At 43.8% G+C, this 20,774-nt stretch overlaps 1 protein-coding gene across 1 annotated transcript in view; it reads right to left on the bottom strand.

Annotated features, from left to right (window-relative positions):
- The window catches only part of fbrsl1 (fibrosin-like 1), a 440,559-nt gene extending 425,962 nt beyond the window's left edge, over positions 1-14,597 (bottom strand). The window contains exon 1 of the mRNA XM_061816688.1: positions 13,590-14,597. Within this exon, the coding sequence (XP_061672672.1) occupies positions 13,590-13,841 (252 nt within the window). The 5' untranslated portion in view covers positions 13,842-14,597. The remainder of the gene's footprint in view (positions 1-13,589) is intronic.
- Between the last annotated feature and the right edge of the window lie 6,177 nt (positions 14,598-20,774).

Below are 20,774 nucleotides of genomic sequence, written 5' to 3'. Positions count from 1 at the left end.
CGGGGGCCAGATCAAGCCCACCGCATGATTTTATGTGGCTGGCGAAGGCAAATCATATGTATCAATTTGCATGTTTTTTGTTAAAATATACCCCAAAGTTTGAAATTGTCATATCATAAATTATTAAATTGAGGTAACGTGAGTATTTTTGTGTTACCAAACAACAACAGTTGAAAAACCCATTACCCTTAATTTCTGTTTCCAAAACTCATGTGGAAATATGATGCGACAGTTGAAGATTTTTATGGCTTCACAGTCAGAACGGCCCTCTGAGGGAAACCATAACTACAATGTGGCTCATGAAAAAACATGACTTTGACACCCCTGCAGGAGACGCTGGGGGTAATTATGTGATTTAAAAAATAACTCAACACTGGTGTTAAGTGGCGAGTGGCAAAAGCACTTTGACAACTATTATTACTAACTGTTTTAACATCAGATAGATTTTCAATCAAACCATCTGCAACAAGACAGCATTATGACGAGATGAGTCATGCTTTTGGAATTGAAGCCCTCAAAAAACATATTACGTGTGCTCGAGGGCAGCTCATTTGTAGCGTGTAATATTTTATTTTGTAATATTTTGTTAGTGTTACCAAGTTACAGAAAAAAACGTTAGGTACGTTTTATCCGGGTTTACACCCTTTGTACATTGCTCTACAGTATTATTCTATCTGACAAGACTACTTTAAGCATAACACATTCATTCATTAGTTAGAATGGTGACTTCCATTGTAACAGTCAAAAAGACAAGGACATTTTAAGTGTGATTGGTATTTAAAAATCAACACCCACTTCAAGAGCAAAGACCACAGTTAAACCTGTTGACAGATTGTTGCACCAATCAAGTCTGCATGCCTGGAAAAAGCCACCTGCATTTGCGAGTATACTACACTTGAAAGAAAATTTAAGTAATAGTGAAGGCGGAAGTAAGTTACATTTTTATGTTATGTCAGTGAAAGCCTGAATAGGAAAACAGATTACTTCATGAAGAGCATTAAGAGTGGCTTATCAGTTCAGGAATCATTATTTTTATTTTTAACAAATCCTACACTGCACTTGTCTATGAGGTCATCTTGTGGAGTTTGAGAAGTAGTGAGTCACTACATCAGGGAGCTGGAAATTACAACCACTATGTGACAAATGCAACTACAATAAAAAGCCATATGCTGTTGATGCACAGATTTCCAGCTGGCCAGATAAAATGTCGATTGTCAGTATTTTTTTCCTTTTTTTTAGATGACTTAGCCAAGCCGTTGAGGAATTATGAAGGTGGCAAAAAGGAGGACAAATCAGCACTGTAAAATTATATCATGCAATGCTCAAACAGTGTAGCTCCAAAGCTCAGCTCAGAGGCAACATGTTAATCACAGCGTAATTACATCCTGCCATTCACTGCAATGAAAACACAGAGACGGTAAGATGTAAGGCAGCTCAGGACGACAAGCAGGAAATGGATATAAATATATATGCTCACAACAAGCTGCCCACACGCTTTTATGTGTCAGTTAATATGTGTCAGCTATGTTGTCGACGTTGCATGCTTCAGAAATTCCTCTCAAGGTGTGCTGGAGGAAAACACAGAGGGTCTGATTTTGAGGTCTTTCAGTACCATGTAAATAAAATATACAAATAGAATGGATTAAGATAGAACTCTTCAATGCACAGCATATATAATGAAGAAAATACGTATTTAAACCCTGCAATATTGCAAGTTCTCCCTTTTAGAAATCATTGAGGGGTCTGAAATTTTCATCGTAGGTGCATGTCTACTGTGAGAGAGATAATCTAAAAAGAAAAATCCAGGCATCACAATGTATGATTTTTTTAAATGATTTATTTGTGTGATACAGCTGCAAATACATATTTGAACACCTGAGAAAACCAACGTTAATATTTAGTACAGTAGCCTTTGTTTGCGATTACAGAAGTCAAACGTTTCCTGTAGTTGTTCACCAGGTTTGCACACACTGCAGGAGGGATTTTGGCCCTCTCCTCCACACAGATCTTCTCTATATCAGACAGGTTTCTGGGCTGTCTTTAAGAAACACAGAGTTTCAGCTTCCTCCAAAGATTTTCTATTTGGGTTGAGTCTGGAGACTGGCTAGGCCACGCCAGAATCTTGATATGCTTCTTACGGAGCCACTCCTTGGTTTTCCTGGTTGCGTGCTTCGGGTAATTGTCATGTTGAAAGACCCACCCACGACCCATTTTCAATGCTCTGACTGAGGGAAAGAGGTTGTTCCCCGAAATCTCACAATACATGGCCGCGGTGATCTTCTCTTTAATACAGTGCAGTTGTCCTGTCCCATGTGCAGAAAAACACCCCGAAAGCATGATGCGACCACGCACAGGCTTCACAGTAGGGATGGTGTTCTTGGGATGGAACTCATCATTCGTCTTCCTCCAAACACAGTTAGTGGAATTATGATCAAAAAGTTCCATTTTGGTCTCATCTGACCACAAAACTTTCTCCCGTGACTCCTCTGTATCATACAAATGGTAATTGGCAAACTTAAGACGGGCCTTGACATGTGCTGGTTTAAGCAGGGGAACCTTCCGTGCCATGCATGATTTCAAACGATGACGTCTTAGTGTATTACTAACATTCAGCTTGGAAACGGTGGTCCCATCTTTTTTCAGGTCATTGACCAACTCCTGTCGTGTAGTCCTGGGCTGATTTGTCACCTTTCTAAGGATCATTGAGACCCCAAAAGGTGATATCTTGCATGGGGCTCCACTCCGATGGAGATTGACCGTCATGTTTAGCTTTTTCCATTTTCTAATGATTGCTCCAACAGTGGACCTTTTTTCACCAAGCTGCTTGGCAATTTCTCCGTAGCCCTTTCCAGCCATAGGGAGTTGTACAATTTTGTCCTGGTGTCTTTGGACAGTTCTTTGGTCTTGGCCATGTTACAAGTTTGAGTCTTACTGATTGTATGGGGTGGACAGCGGTCTTTATGCAGCTAACGTCTTCACACAGGTGCATCTGATTCAGGAGAATACATGGAATGGAGGTGGACTTTTAAAGGCGGACTAACAGTTCTTGGAGGGTCAGACATCTAGCTGATAGACAGGTATTCAAATACTTATATGCAGCTATATTACACAAAAAATCGTTAACATATCATACATTGTGATTTGTGGATTTTTCTTTTTAGATTATCTCTCTCACAGTGGACATGCACCCACGATGAAAATTTCAGACCCCTCCATGGTTTCAAAGTGGGAGAACTTGCAATATAGCAAGCTCTTCAAATACTTATTTTCTTCACTGTATGTGCAGTCTTACGACAAATTACAACCACAACAATAAACATGTTGTTATGTGAGTATCTATCAAACTTTGAGCATTACAGATAATGTCTTTGTGTAGACAGCAATTTTGATTCAGCACTTGTATTGGACTTAGAAAATGAGAATGCGCACGTATAGATTTTTTTGCAACGAAAACTAAAAACAGTTTGAATGCACACTTTTCAAACATTCTGCACTGACTTGTCAGCATTTTGGACACAATTAATATGAATGAAGGTGATGACGTTTAAACTAATGGTACACACCAAAGGCAGTACAAGAGGTTAAGCATGTGATTCAGCTCCTGTTGTGCATTTACAGCGCACTGTAACCTTTGTTGGGTGAATTTAGGTCATTGTTGAATGGCTGAGCCTGTTACACAAGAAATCCCGAGTATGTGACCATGCATTTATCAACAGCATTGTCATGGCAGTTGGGGGACATCCCAATAGCATTAAGAAACCGCTCTTTGGAGGCCTCAGCATCATCCAGGGAGAACCAATGTCTCTGGGGGCACCATTTTAAGTAAAGCCCAGTTGTTGATCACAGATATAACCACTGAGGAAAAAAAATAATGAAAACATCAAGTAAGATTGGCCACAATTGGTAGCTCATGAACATGACCTCATAAGATGATGACATAAAAATTACCTGAGATCCAGTTCAACCCTTTAAGCCTAAACCAGCATGCAGTAAATCCTCATTCATCGGCATTCATTGATTCATTGTTTCCAGCAGTCTTTCAAAAGTTAATTTAAATGGTACTAATGGGAGTTCACAAAAGACAAGCAAACATTCTGTGCAATCAGCAGTATTGGGAAAATTAAGTGTAATTAGTTATACTTATATATTTTCCCCAAAATGTCATTGAATATGTAACTTAATTTATCATAATTATGATTAGTTACCAGGGAATGTAATTATTGCATTATTCTTGAAGAGATTTTTGAGTGGATTTCACAGGCCAGTTAAGACGGGTACTTTAGTTGACTAAATACTGATTGCACTTTAAACCACAACTGGTAGACATACTTTAGGCCCTAATTCAAGTACGCATTTTCTAATCCAGCAAAAGTTTCAATTGTATGTGTCTTTGTTCAATGAAGTATAACTGTTAAAAAAAATGCCACACGGGCTTCCACACAGAAAAAAAACATTCCATAGCAACAATAAAGTGTGTTAAACTCTTTGTCCTCACACTGCAATCAATAAAAGTGATGTGTGCCGATGAGATATGTTTAATGAGATTGACTGTAAATTACTCACAAATTGAGGTTCTTGTTGCTGACCCATTACAGTGAACTGGACACTTACGCAATAAGTTTACAAAAAAGGTGTACACAAATAAAAAATAATTTTTTGTTGCTGTGGGAAGTATTGAGTTTAGCGACCAATAAAACATCCTGTTTTATAGCACTAATTTTGTATATGGCATAATGTGCATTCATTGCATATATTTGTTCCTTTTATTCAGTTTATGGTTAAAGTACTGCCTATGATTTCAGTTAAAGAAGTCTGTTTAACCTGTATATTTGACCGTGTTCGGCATTCATGTTGTTTATTGTTTCCTCAGCCCTCACAACTCACTACTTGTGTCGACTCGTTGTGTGTATGTCTGTGTGGGCAGTCATCCTTGTTTTCATTTGTGTCAACGCTTGCTCAAGTCAACCTCTGGTTAGCTTACAATGAAATTTGACTTTTCCTCAACCAGTCACCATCATTTATTCAGTTGTCTCAGGACTCTATAATAACTTTTGCACTAGTAACACTGGTGAGACCAGCAGTGCATGATTTGGTTGCACAATTTTTTGAGGTGGTACAGCATGACAAGTGGCAACTATTGTTTCACATGAATTTGAGATTCAGTCTATGCTATATACAGTTTAGAGAGACAAACAGATAGATGTTAGCTTTGCTAGCTTCATAACAAATGATTAAAAACTTTGCACATTACTGTGTTTGTTATCTGTTAAATGAAAATGACAGACAAATTAAGCAAGCAATTTTGCAGTTACCAGTTGAAATTTTCAAAACGTGAACTACTCGGAACAGTTGTGTAACATGAACATCATGTCACTAAGCATAATGTCATTTATTAAGAAGGAGTTCTGTCAATTATTCAGCACAGTTATTGAGATTGTTTTTATATGTTTATTTAAAAAAAAACACTTGATTAAAATCAACATTTAAATAATTCAAAGCACAATATTGTCATGACCCATCGGAACGGAGGTAGGACCCAAATACAGGGGGACACGGGAGACGCAGAGGTAATTTGGGAAAAACGTTTATTATTCAATGGTCGAGGATCGGGCAGGCAGTCAGGTGCAGCAGCGGTAGTTGGGACGTCGGGCATAGAGAGCAGGTCAGCGGGCAGGCAGGAGTTGGTACACGGGAAAACGATCAAAGCAGGCAGGAGTATCAAGGGAGTCAGGCTTATGGGGTCGGTCCTAGAACAGGTGAAGGTCGGTACACACGGGATGACGATCAGGGATATGAGAGTGCTGGAACGGGGCATGAACCTCATCGATCTGGCGGAGGACCATTCGTCACCGGGTCCTATAAGTACCGGGCGTAATCAGCTGAAACAAGGTGCGGGTGTGTACCGACTAATTGGCTGGCCATGCCCAGCCTGGGCAGGATGCCAGGAGCATGACAGTACCCCCCCTCTAAGGCACGGCTCCCAGATGTGCCTAAACGAAAGAAACACAGACAAAAATTAACAAATCCAGGGATGGTGCAAGGAGATCTGGAGGCGGGCACCACCTTCCCAACCCCAGGCTGGTGGCCATCCAGGCCTCCAAACGCGAGGCGTCCGGGTGGACGGGTCAGGAGGACGACCCGGACGCCAAGCACCCGGATCCCCATGGGGCAATTCGGATGGACAACCTCGGTAAGGAACCCAATGGCAAAGCAGGAACCACAAGGCAAGCAACCGCTCCAGATGAAGGCCTCCCAAGCTGTGGTAGCGAGGCGACCGGGGATTGGTCGCCGCCGAGGCAGCCAGGGATCAGTCGCTGCCGAGGCGAGGTCCGGAAGCGGCCAAAGCTCGGTGATCATCGTGGCATGGTTCTCAGACGACCGGTCACCATTGAAGGAGGAGAGGAAGGTGCCAGCCACCGAGACTGGGGTGTCAGGAGGCCGTATACCTCTCACTGTCGAGACAGGAGCATGGCGCAGACTCGGGCCGGTCGTTGCCGGTACTCCTGGACCAGAACATGAGGCGGCTGGGGAACCGTCGCAACCTCCCGGACAGCAATGTGAGGCGGCTGTGGCACCAGGAGGCCGTATACCTGTCGCTGTCGAGACAGGAGCATGGAGTGGCCTCGGGCCGGTCGTCGCCGGTACTCCTGGACTGGAACGTGAGGTGGCTGGGGAACCGTCGCCACCTCCCGAACAGCAACATGAGGCGGCTACGGCGCCATCGCCACCTCCTGAACGGCAACGTGAGGCGGCGGCGGCATCACAACCTCCTCCTGGACGGCAACGTGAGGCTGCAGCGGCATCACCACCCCCTCCCGGACGGCAACGTGAGGCGACGGCGACATGACCACATCCTCCTGGACGGGAATGTGAGAAGGCAGCGGCGCCATCGCCACCTCCTCCTGGACGGCAACGTGAGAAGGCGGCGGCGCCATCGCCACCTCCTCCTGGATGGAAATGTGAGAAGACGGCAGCGCCATCGCCACCCCCTCCTGGACGGGGACGTGAGAAGGCGGTGGCGAGGAGTGGGATGATGGTGTCTTAGTTGCCACGCAGCGGGATGCACAAGGGAGCGCCCGGCCTGGGCATCTCCTCTGGCCGCCACGCCCGGGTAGATAGCCAAGCAGGTTCCCACAAACGGATTGGGGAACTTGCACCTACCGGGCAAAGACACTCGAGAGCTGGAGATACGGGGAGGTGAAACAAACTGACCGGGATTGAAGATCGGGCGAAGAGATTCGTAATCGAAATAATCTGAGTCGTAGTCAGTCCGAAAAATCAGACTCCAAAGGAATATGAGGTGCTGGACGGGTCGTGGTCTGGACGTATTCATAGCTCGCTGATGGAGCGTATGACACGGAAGCGGAGGACGTCATGGAGCCTACCCAGATCGGACAGGCTTGGTCCTTCGGCAGTCGGTCTACCTTGTGTCTGTCCCGGTGATGCCGGGTCCTGCTGAGTCCTGTTTTGGCCAGATCCTATACTACTATGTCAAGCTGAAGCATGTGCAGCCTTAGCTTTTCCCAGCTGTATTTCTGATGACGGTATAAATAGCGTTATCATGACTGAAAAAGTAATAAGATTACACTGCACTGAAAAAAGTACCACCGTTAGTCATGCTGACCATGTATAATGCCATTAATCTCATCACTGGGAATGAGACGTCTTTATGGTGATCTCCACAGGGTCCATTACGTCAAGAATTAAAAATCACACATCTAAGCGAGGTAATAGAGGATGCAATTTATAACACTGTTACCATGAATGGTTTTTAATACTTCCCTTATATTGTAATATTTCCTTTGAGACAACAACTGCAAATGTGTCCCACAGTTATGTGGATTTTCAAGCAGGTAAATGTTGCTTCTTTTGTAACCAGTGACATCTGCTTTCTGAAAAGAAAAAAAAAAATACTACACCTTATTTCCTGAATGTGATGATCACAGTTCAGCAGTGAACTAAGAGTTCTCTAAATAAAACGCAAAGCTTGCACTGGAACCATCCAGACTTCTGTTAAATACATGACATACAAGCACTGTTGTTTTTCAAGGGGAAAGGGTTGTTTTTCAATCAAAACCTCAGATGAGAACTCAGACTTGAGCACTTGATTACTTCCAAAAACAAACAATTGTAACTGGAACGCTGCTGTCTTATATCTGAGGAACAGATGGGAAAATATGGGTGCGGAAAGTGAAGCTACTATTCACAACTTCTTTCACTATTACTGTCAAGATCCCTGTGGGTACAGAACTTAATTTCCCCCTGATAATCGTTCTATAGAGCTGTTCGGTGCCCAGCAACAGATGGTGGTCTGTGTAAAACGGGACCTTGAGGGAAAAAACGAACAACCACTTCACTACTCTTCTAAGGATTAATAAAAAAGATAGCTCTAAAAAAGACCAGTGTATTCTAGCAAAATCCCACTATAAATAAAATTGTCTGTTTTACTTTCAGCATCCTGCCCTTGACACCACTACTATAACCAAATTAAATCCACCTAAGCCCTCATTAGAATGATTTCAACCGCTATTTCTGAGGAACAAAACACTCAAGCAAATCTGTAAATTTATGTTAAAAGCAGATGAACAAAAGGATTTTGGATTAACATTAGAGGATTTGTAAATTCAACTTCACTCAGAGAGGAAACAGAGGCAATCAAATATCTTATTAATGGTGTGACAGATAGATAATTGTGTGAGTTTATTCTCTACTTGTTTGTTCAATACCCACAGCGAAGCAGCAGAGGGTAATTGTTTTAGAACACTGCAGTTAGGTGAAAATCATCTATCTCACAGAATCAACTGCTCCATATTTGTAACACTCCCCCAGTGCAACCAATGGCACATTTAATCGGAAATTGTTAGCAGTACTTTCTAGCACTTTCAAAGACTGAGAAAACACAAGTCTCAAGGAGACCATATTTTTAAAATGAAGACGGCATTAACCAGCACCAATGTCAAAGCATGATGACTGTATTTGTGCAAAGGTTGGTCTCGAGGACAGAGAGAGACAGAGCAAACATACTGTATGTGCCAGTATCACACATAGCCATAGCAGTAAATGGCTTTTAGATGTAATGAAATGGGTTACGAGATTAGGCGAAGCCATGCTACAGCCTAGAGTAACCTGACGTTGAGGGAGCTGGAACCTCTCAGTTGGTAACTAGAATATCAACAACAAAAAGTGCAATGGGAGAAGAAAAAAAGAAGTACCAGCACTAACATTTGTGCTCAGGCTACAAACCGAAATAGGACAAGGAAGTGATGGTCACATTTAAAAAAAGAAAAAAGGTGTGTGTATTCTAGATTAGAAATAGATTCTAAGAGGCTGCAAAGAGCATCGAGGATGGGAAAATAGCAAAATGTCAGAAAAAAATATTTGTGCTCAATGAAACCAGAGAGGCTAGTCATCTACGCTCCATATTGCTAATAGGACAGTAGCCTTACACTAACACAATCAAGCTGGCCATCAATCAACATAACAGAATCAAACGGACCACAGGTTCAACCCACTGATGAGATGCAATCTTATTGGCCTGTGATGCAATAGATCAGCAGTAATCACTGGTAAAATATTGCAAGCACCAGCCTCCTCATAACTGATGAGCCATTAGCGCAGGTAGCGGAGGACATGCATTCAACTCCAGCATCCAGTAATAAGGTGAAAGCATGAGTCATGGCCCGATCATAAGATACTTAATGTGTACACAGTTCACCCTGTACCCTCTCTCGCACTATTGCAGTTGAAAGTGGAAAACAAATGACTATTGCTGTCTATTAAAGCACAGATAATATAATTAGGCAGCCCAGTTATTTCAGAGGAAATCAAGCAAAGCAGATAGCACATCATTATCCAGATCCAACAACATAATTTAATAGACAGGTCCCATTTGCATAAAGATCAGAATTACAAACAAGAAGCTGGTATAAGAGTCCGCCATAACATGCTTAATTTACTTGGCCTTGAAGTATAAGTTTGTCTCGCGGGTGAACTTTTCTCATAGAAGCGCCTATCCTCACGAGGGTTGCAGGTGTGATGGAGCCTAGCCCAGCTGACTCTGAGTGAGAGCCAGGGTATACCCTGAACTACTCGCCAGCCAATCACATGGCAGATATAAACCATTCGCACTCCAATTCTCACTTACAGGCAATTTAGAGTATTTAATTAAGCTTTCGTAAATGGGAGAACATGAAAACTTCACAAAGACAAGGTTGAACTTTAACCTGGGTCCTCATACCTGTGGGGCAGATGTGCTAACCAATTGTTCATGTGCTTCCCGTTAAAAATAATAATAATAATAATAATAAAGCCAAAATGATAAACACAATCTGATTCAAGATAAATTCAACTAGAATCGCAAAGGTGAATTTATAACTGTATCACGCAAGAGTATCTTCCAACAAATCAGTCACTTAGAGCAGAGTGTGGACAGACACCAGCATGCTGGCAGAGGACAAGCCAGTAACAAGCACTTATCATTCTCGGAGTAGGCAGTAGCACTGAGGAGCTCATGAGGGCAGAAATGATCACAGATACATGATTACAGCACACGAGGGAACCTTCCTTTACACATCTGCTTCGTAAACATGTCACAACATATGTGTGGCTGTGACATCCATGACACTAAATAACAAGCTCATCCTGCTTAATGGTAATCGTACACTCAGATTTAATGAGGTATAATGTATTTGATCTGGAGTATTTGCTTACTTCTGGGACTTCAAAAGTGATTCAATGGTTGTTGGTGGTTGGAGTTCAAGTACCTTCACTTCAGCAGCACCCTGCGCCCTTTCATTCCCCCTTTAAATCCACTACAAGCACAGTGAAGGGTTCAAGTACGTAAAGGCAAAAGCAATAGAATTTCCCGTGACCTGGACAGGTTAAACTTGTTAACAGATGGTCATCTGATGATCATCAGTAAGTAATTCCACTGTTCTGCTTTTGTCTGCTGGTGCACTGCTGTCTGATATTCCAGGTGGTTATTTTGCTGCAAACCTGCTCTCAAGCATATCAAGCTAAGCACTGTGTAGGAGTAAAACAGACATGACTGATTAATTCCTTTACTGAGACTACATGGGTGGCAGTTGCTGAAATGAGATGTCTCCTGGTGCCATTATTGGGCCTGTAAATTAGGTCATCATCTTGAAATATAGACCTCCGAGGACGTGCTTGTTCTCTTCATTAAAGACCAGAATTATTCTTATTATTTTTAACTCAAACGAGGCAACTGTTAATGTAATGGAAAATCAAAACAGTCAAACATCTGCCTCATCAGTCAGTCTAATGTCCCACCGGAAGTATCGATTTATTTGTCATTTGCCATTTCATGAGATGATAATAGAATGTTACAAGCATATGTCTGTCTTTCATACCTGAAAGCATTTGGCTAATATGAGAATCACAAAAACGTAACAGCAGTAACAGTTATCGGCAACCTGTCCATCAGCCTGTAAAAGATAGTTGTTCCAAAAGGATGTACATCAGCAAGCAAAACGTCATGAGTGCACTCACAACTCTGGGTGATGGGAATCCGATCCAATCCGAGTCATTTGAGACACGACAGCACCTGTTTGTTTTCCTTAATGGCCCGTACGCTGGCAGTGAGAAACGACTCATTCACAAGGCAGTGAACTTGTAAAATTAATTGGCTCAGTGGCAGCCAAACTCAACTATCATCCACACTGATAAAATAAAAAGCTTAACTACAGGGTCTTCGGAAAGTCACTTAGTACAGAACTTGTGTTTTTATCAACAGATGTGTTTCAATGGAGGAGGAGTTTTATGAATGCATAATAAACCCTATCGCTGTAACATCACTGTTAATAAAAAAATATAAGTGTGCAGTGAACATGTTGTACTGTATTTGGTACAAAACAGGAGACCCAGTGTGATGGTTGCACCATAAGGATGTATAGGTGCATCTGATGAGAAAAGCAGCAAAATAATTTCATTTGTGTACTCTAATGTTAAGTGGAATCTGTCAAGATCAGAGTTGTCCAAAATTCAATCCACTTGCCATTTGCAGCCTGCTATAATTTTTTTCTAGCCTGCACATTATAATCCTAAATAAAAATGTAAGTCCAGAACAGAAGGCTGGGGAAAAAAGTTGAAAGTTTCAGCCATCCATTTCCAATAGTAAATCAATTTTCTTAGCCGCTTATCCTCACAAGGGTTGCAGAAGTCTATCCCAGTTGTCATCAGGCAGGAGGCAGGGTACACCCCGAATTGGTTCCCAGCCAATCACAGGGAACACAGAGACAGACAACAGTCGCACTCACAATCACACCTAGGGGCAATTTAGAGAGTCCAATTAATGATGCATGTTTTTGGGATGTGGGAGGAAACCGGAGTGCTCGGAGAAAACCTACATGGGTATGGGGAGAACAATGCAAGTTCCACACAGACGGGGCCAGGATTGAACCTTGGACTTCAGAGCTGTGAGGCCAACGCTTCACAGCTGCGCCACTGTGCCGCTTCATTTCTAATAGTGCTTGTCCTTATTAAGGTGGCATGTGAGTTGGGGCCAGATGGCTTTCGGGTTTGATGTGGGGAAAACCTTGAACTGGTCACCAGTCAATATTGACACCCATTCACACTGGCATTCACATTGAGACGACTTAATTCCTTTAATAAACGTAATGTCCATGTTTTTAAAAAGTGGGATGAAGCCAGGGTCACGGGGAACAAAAATGCTGAGCATGAGGAGAACTTTGAACAAGAAAGCCGAAGCCCAAAGTCAAACCCCAAAGGTCTGTTCACCATTTTCCTACTGTAATATCCCACACAATTTTTAAATATGCTTGAGTAAAACACAGATAAAAGATATACAATCACATTTTACTCACGATAATATTTCACATTTTGAATGTTACGACACTCAATACTTTTCTGTGGTTTTGCTTTGTCACCACAAACACAAACCACAGCTGTTTTTTTTTAATCCATCCATCCATTTTCTTAACTGCTTATCCTCATAAGGGTCGCGCGGAGTGCTGGAGCCTATCCCAACCGTCAACGGGCAGGAGGCAGGGTAAACCCTGAACTGGTTGCCAGCCAATCGGCGTGCACATAGAGACAAACAGCCGCACTCACAATCACACCTCGGGGCAATTTAGAGTGTCTAATTAGAATGGCATGTTTTTGGGATGTGGGAGAAAACCGGAGTTCCCGGAGAAAACACAGGCACGAGGAAAAAAACAAACGTACAAACTCCACACAGGCGGGTCCGGGATAGAATCCAGGACCTCAGAAGTGTGAGGCCAACGCTTTTCCAGCTGAGCTACCGTGCCCTGTTTTTTTTTTTTTTTTTATATTTGAAAAAGATTTGACTGCTTTGCATATGTTGACATCGAGTGCTTCGGATTGGTTTTAGACTGTTTGACAAACACGAGTGGCTTCCATCTTTCTTCTATTTTCATATTTGTGGCTCTATGTGGAAAAAGTTTGGACATCCCTGGTCTTCCTATCGACAGCAAGCTTGTGGAGGGCCCTCATAGGGGCAATGAGCTGTTTTGTGCGTGTGCGTGCGTGCGTGTGAGTGTGCGTGCACACATGATCAGACAAGAGGAAATGATGCGCTTCCTGCTTACCTCCAGACAGTCCAGACTGATGAAACTGGCGATAGCAAATCCATCAATGATATCCTCTTCCTGTGAGCTGGACTCCCGTCTCTTCCTGCCGGGGGTGCGCGCCGCCCTTTTAGTGTCCCTCCTCGGACTGTGTCCCTCCTTGTCCGAGTACGTGGAGTTGGGGTCATGGTCCCTGCTCCCCGTCTCCCGCAACTTTCGGACCCTCTCGCGCTTGGGTCCGCATCTCCGACCCTTCTTCAATTTCCCATCCATGTTAGGAGGAGGGAAAGAGTGGAGGCGGGGGCAGAGGAGAAAGGGGGGAGAGGGGGGCTCAGAGTGTCAAAAGCAATGCAAACACAACTCCACGGAAGACGCTGTCTGTCTGCGTCGCGGAATCACAAACAAGCCACCGTGGGCAGTCGGAGACAGTGGCGCGACGACTGCAAATGACTGCGTGTGTAAATCTAGCCTTAAACACTCAATGACCTTGAATGAAAAACATCACCGGTATCCATTACGGCAAGCAAACCTTCACAAATCCACACGCAGTCGGGAGAGGCGTTTTGCTCACGGATCTGCACCGCGATGAGGCGCAATCTGCTCCAGCAGGTGCAAAATGGCAAAAATAGTTCCACATCTAGGCATTAGACTCGCTTTGGAACTTTTGTTGCACGGGAACACTGACAGACAGCGCCAACGCCGATCCTCGCTCCGAGCTGCAAACAGTGCAGAGAAATCATCTTGCTGGTCGGTGTTATGGCTTCCCCACCTCTCCGATCCATGATCCAATGTCCAAAAGAGCTCTTGCCGACAACAAACGCCTGGTGGCCAAACGAGGAGTGATGTGCTCCTTCAATAATCCTTAAGTCATTATTCCTGGCTGCGCTTCAAGTGTTGCGTGCTTGTGCGCAATATCTCCGAAAGCATCCGAGGCGTCCGAGTTAAGACAGCGTTGATCTGGCGTCAAATCAAACTCCATACGGCGGGGAAGCGGTCCATTCCAGCTCGGATAATGTTGGCTTCCCCCAACAAATCCACTCTAGTCCGGCCCTTGATTGCTCAGTGGCTCACGTTGCTCTCTATTCGCATAATAAGCGTTTGATAAGAGTCCTTAAAGCGACAGCAGTGATTCAAATCTCTCTCTCTCTCTCTCTCTCTCTCTCTCTCTCTCTCTCTCTCTCTCTCTCTCTCTCTCTCTCTCTCTCCATCTCTTCCTCCCTCCCTACCTCCCTCCGTAGCATCCCTTTATCCGTCCAATCATTTCCGCCACTTCGGGATTATAATTGATCAAGAAGCTGCTGTTAAAAACATCAACAAAAAAATACAAAACAAATTTAGAACGGCCGCCCCCGGATTCTCACACATGATTATTTTATTCTGTCGGTCAGAAGTGCTGGCACGTCTTATATTTTCTCAAGGGCTGCAAACACACGCGCGGACACGTGCGGACACGAGCACGCGCAAACACACACACGCGAAGATACTTATCTGGCTTTGAGAAACTCTCTTTGTAATGGTTGGCATGCTGGCCATTTTCCCATCCTCAGCAGGGAACCAAAAATAAAAAGGGCCATCTCATAGTCATATTTTCAGAATAACTAAAAAAAAAAAAGGAAAGTAAATTCTAAAACATGCCAACATCTGACACTCTCCCTTCGCTTGTCAGTGAAATTTCTGAAACCAGAGGGTAAAGGGGACAATGTCAGGGCAATGTTCTGCAATGATATACGTATACTTTCAAGCAAGTCCTTTCTCGACTAAAAATGTTAAAAATTAATTCCATCAACACTGACTTGTGTAACAGGTTTAGCACATTTTAAATCAGGGGTCTCAAACTGGCAGGCCCTGGGCCATTTGCAGTTCACAAGCAGATATTTTGTGGTCCCCACTTTAACATGGAAATTTGTTAGTGCGACCTTCAAGTTTTATATGAATGGCACTTTTACAATGCTGTGTTGGGAGATGACAAACCTATCAATCACGATGGGATGTATATGGCTCTTGGGGGCGAGGCATCGACCGGGGTTGATTCAAGCAGAGAAACATTTTTCAATCAGTGAAAGTTAAACCAGCTATACCATGGACAGTTTTGTACATGGTTTTGCATACATTTTTTTTCCTACAGTGTCCTTGTTTATCTTATTTTGAGAAGATTGGATATTTTTACATTTCTAATTTAAACTACGCACGTGCGCATGTCCGCTGAGGCCAAACTCTGTCTGCACCATTCCCAAGGTAAATTGAGTTTGAGACCCCTGCTTAAAATGACAGAAATTTATACAAATGCAGTGACGTACGCAAATCTACAAGCCTTTTTATTCAATGGCTCGTTGAAAATTTAATTAGGGTCCTGTTTTCTTTTTCTTTGTTTCATGAGGAACAAATACTCCAGTGCAACTTTATCCTCAAGGCAAGGAAGCGTAGACTGTCTACAGGTGGACACGCACACTAAAATAAAAAATCCTAATAAAACAGCACCAGATTTAAGTGCACCAAACATTTTGCTATACAGACTAGTGTCATGAACAAGGCTTGGGCACGACCAGGAGGGCATGGCCAGGTCACTGCACTGGGCAGGTGTCATCTGTGACACCTGTCACCGGTCAGAGCTGTATTTAAGTTGGAGTTTTGTCACTGGCATTTGACAGTTCGTTGCTTTGCATTAGTGAGTTTGCTTCACTGCATCCCGGGTTACTTCGCTACCTAGCGTCATAGTCATCGAACCCTGTTTCTCGTTTTTTGGACCCTGCTTTCTTGGACTGTGTAATTTTGCATGTCTTTAATTAAGAGTAAAACCCACTGAACATTATGCCTTTGCCTGGGCGTCCTGCATTTGTGTCCGACTCCGCACCGCTGGGATGTGACAACGATGTTTTCGTGAAATGATTAATCTTGGGGGTAATCAAAAAGTGCAGGAGATCGTTTTTGGATTTGTGCAACTGCTTCATGATTGTGGTTTAACAGGGTAAAAGACAAAGTAGGTGTCGTTGTGTAGTTATGACACTGCTGTCAACATTGAAGTAAAATAGGGAATTCCATTAAATGTCAGATTGTGGATATCAGGGCTGTGCTGGAGCCAATCCCAATCCCAAAGAGCTCTCCAAAGACACCAGAATCTCAATGATACTTAGAATGCTAAGGAATCAGCCCAGGACTACACGACAGGGCTTAGTCAATGACCTGAAAAAAGGTGGGACCACCGTTTCCAAGGTGACTGCTGGTACTACACAAAGACATCATGGTTTGAAATCATGCATGGTATGGAAGGTTCCGCTGCTTAAACCAGCACATGTCATGGCCCGTCTTAAGATTGCCAATGACCATTTGGATGATACAGAGGAGTCATGGGAGAAAGTTTTGTAGTCAGATGAGACCAAAATTTTGGTCATAATTCCAATAACCGTGTTTGGAGATAGACGAATGATGAGTTCTATCCCAAGAACACCATTCCTACTGTGAAGCCTGGGGTGGTAGCATCATGCTTTGGGGGTGTTTTTCTGCACATGGGACCCGACGACTGCACTGTATTAAGGAGAGGATGTCCACGGCGATGTATTGTGAGATTTTGGGGAACAACCTATTTCCCTCAGTCAGAGGATTGAAGATGTGTCGTGGCTTGGTCTTTCAACATGACAATGACCTGAAGCACACAGCCAGGAAAACCAAGGAGTGGCTCCATAAGAAGCATATCAAGGTTCTGGCGTGGCCAAGCCAGTCTCCAGAACCAAACCCAATAGAAAATCTTTGGAGGGAGCTGAAACTTCGTGTTTCTCACCGACAGCCCAGGAACCTGTGTGAGCTAGAAAAGATCTGCGTGGAGGAGAGGGTCAAAATCCCTCCTGCAGTGTGTGCATACCTGGTAAACAACTACAGGAAACATTTGACCTCTGTAACTGCAAACAAAGGCTACTGTACCATTTTTGTCAACATTGGGTTTTTCAGGTGTTCAAGTACTTATTTGCAGCTGTATCACACAAATAAATTGTTAAAAAAATCATGCATTGTGATTTCTACATTTTTTTCTTTTTAGATTATTTCTCTCACAGTGGACTTGCACCTACGGTGAAAATTTCAGACCCACCTATGATTTCTAAGTGGGAGAACTTGCAATATAGGACGGTGTTCAAATACTTATCTTCTTCACTCTATATATATAGCAGGGGGTAGCATGGTGGCTCAGCTAGATGGATGGCTATTCACCAGGAGGTGGAGAGTAGTCGTGTTGCATCATTGGAATGTATTGAATGGAGTCACTTCATGAACTGATTTCTCACTTCCTTAGCTCAGTTGAGCTCAGCCATAAATGTGTGCCACACAAGAAAATCAGATCAAACTTTTAAGTTGAGTCATGAAGGGCTGGTCCCACTGCTGAGTGGTCGGCCGAGGAGGATCGTGCAGCAGGGCTCCCTCTCATTAGAATAACTAACTACAATCATGTTCCTTGTCTGTTTAAATTTTTGATTTTATTCCAATACCAGTCTGTCAGAATGTCTCTTCATGAAACTATTCCATACGTGGTGCAAACAAAGGTTGGGAATGTCATGATCCTGCTGGTCCTAGCCCTGGCTGTGCAGGTCCCCCGACACACCGGCAGTCATCAGGATGCGCACACCTGCGCCTCATCCCGAGTAGTTACCTTCAGTACTTATAGGACCTAGCGGACGGTCTGGCGTTGCCAGATCATTGCCATTGATGCCTCGTTCCCGCTCTTCCTCAACTCTGATCTCGACTCCCGGTGCTAACAGGTCTCAAAAAACTCGAATATCTCAGGACTGCCAGGAGGCTGAATGCCAAGTAGGGTCTATTCTTCAATTGGTTTTGCTTTACATTGTCGTTTCGTCCAGGTTCAATGAACGACAAACCTGATGCATTTTCCCAAATCTATGAGGGTGAACGAGCTGAGGCCGTCCTCCCTGAGTCTTGCTTTGTCTCGAGCTTCACATGGGAGATCGAGAACCAGGTAAGGGACGCTCTGAAAGACTCTCCCAGGCCAGCTGGATGTCCCGCCGATCGACTGTTCGTTGTACCCTCACTGAGGGGGAGTGTCATAGACAGGGCTCACACAAATAGGACTGTTTGACATCCCTGCATGGCTAAGACCTGTTCGGTGATAGAATAGCAGTTTTGGTGGCCGAAGCTCGGAAGGGACGTACGGGAGTATGTCAACGCGCTTCCGCTTTGCATGGCCAATAAGACCTCCCGCCTGCGACCTATGGGTGAGCTACATCCCATGCCTGTACCGTCACGCCCATCGTCCCACATCTCCCTGAACTTTGCTCTCAGGGTAACACTGCCATCCTCTTGGTGGTTGATAGATTCTCAAAGATGGTCCATTTTATACCACTACCGAAACTCCCCTCTGCCAAACGTACTGCCAAACTCCTGCTTGAAAGGGTCGTCAGCTATCATGGATTACCAACCGATGTGGTTTCCAATAGGGGGCCCCAATTTGTATCATGCTTCTGGAAGGAGTACTACTCCCTTATTAGGGCAAAGCCAAGTCTAACTTCGGGCCAACACCCGGAGTCCAATGGTCAGACTGAGAGGTTCAACCAGGATATGAAAACCGGTCTATGCTGCTTGGCTTCACACGACCAAAGCACCTGGAGCAGGCACCTCGGATGGGTGGAAAACACCCATAATTCGCTGCACTCCATATCAACCATTGTCCATGGATACCCCCCTTCTCTCTTCCCATCCATAGGCGGCGAGTCCCCGGTGCCACCTGTGTTGGCTGTAGTGAGATGGTACAAGGGGACCTGGGAGCTAGCCAAAAGGATGCTCTTGCAAATGGGGAGCACCTACAAGGCAGCTACAGATCGCAAGAGGAGGAGGGCACCGACATCCTGACGGTCCTAGCCCTGGCTGTCCACATCCCCCGACACACCGGCAGTTGTTAAATACAGAATGAACTGGTGATAACTGATCCTGAAGTGCGCAGTATGTCCACAGACCTCATGTATCGATTCCCAATGGTGATCATTCATCTACCACAAACGCTTAGGTTTTATGGGGAAATTCTATTTAATTATATCCATCCATTATCCAAGCCGCTTATCCTCACAAGGGTCACAGGAAAGTTGGAGGCTATCCCACCTAGCTTCAGGCAAAAGGTAAACTACACCATGAATTGGTCTCCAGTCAGGTGCAGGGCAGATAGCAACACCATCACTGAGCGGGGAATCGATCGTACACTGCCCGCACCAAAGGCAGGCGTATGTACCACCACACCATCAGTGACACATGACTTAATTTTATGGGAATGGTATTCTTATTCAAACACCACTCAAGATCATGATCCAGAAAGCAGAGGTTAGCTTTTTAAAATTAGTTGTAAAATGTGACAAGTAGCAGATCTGGACAGACGTCAATGTGTTGGTGAAAATGTAACATTGTAAGAAGTGGTTGTTTAGTCCTCAGCTCATCCAATTTTTTGAAAACAAACAGTCATCATTGGTGCCAGAGTCATACCAGTATGATTGTTAAGATGGCAATTCCATACCAAAAACATTTACTGTTAAAAAAGAGAGTTGCAAGTGGCACGAAACAGTCAAATTAATTATTGTTTGATTTTCACAACAATGAAAGTGGGGAAATCAAAGTAATGACAAAAGGAATGGCATATTTCATCAGTTAGTGTACTGTACCTGAGAGAGAAATTTCTTTTATGGCTTGAATCGTCTGTGATGCAAAGAGAACCACATCAAGATGCAAAATGAAACTACTTTTATGCTAATACAGAGCGCTGTGGGGTAAATTATCCCGAGCACTGTAGGTGATTAAACTAGATTTGACAGTGAGTGAGTGAGTATGATGAAGAGGTTCTGATACACCGTTGAGTCAGGTCGCAGAGTGCACATCTCCAAAAGCTACTTGTCCATACTTTGATGTTTCTGCCTGCTGGCTCCTGTTCATGATCTGCCACTTTTTTCAAAATACCCACGTGCACAGTAATCGTCCATGAGGTTACTTAGGAGAACAACAGCCAGATGACAAGCACATCAATCTTTTGGCATATTGACTTTTTGGCAGAAACATTACTTCTCATGTTACCACAGCCTCTGGAACCAGTATGAGTGAAACCGAGTTCTGACCAGCTATGTGAAAACTAATTCAGTAAGGGGATTTAAAAAATGGGTGAACAGGTACGGTGAGTGGGGTATGGAGGAGAGGGAAGAGATTACCTCTGTGTCTTTAATGTTACTA

Source organism: Syngnathoides biaculeatus, chromosome 4 (genome assembly GCF_019802595.1).
Source record: "Syngnathoides biaculeatus isolate LvHL_M chromosome 4, ASM1980259v1, whole genome shotgun sequence".
In the NCBI taxonomy this organism is placed as follows: Eukaryota; Metazoa; Chordata; class Actinopteri; order Syngnathiformes; family Syngnathidae; genus Syngnathoides; species Syngnathoides biaculeatus.
The sequence above is the reverse complement of the archived record's forward strand: the minus strand, read 5'-3'. Positions and strand labels throughout refer to the sequence as shown.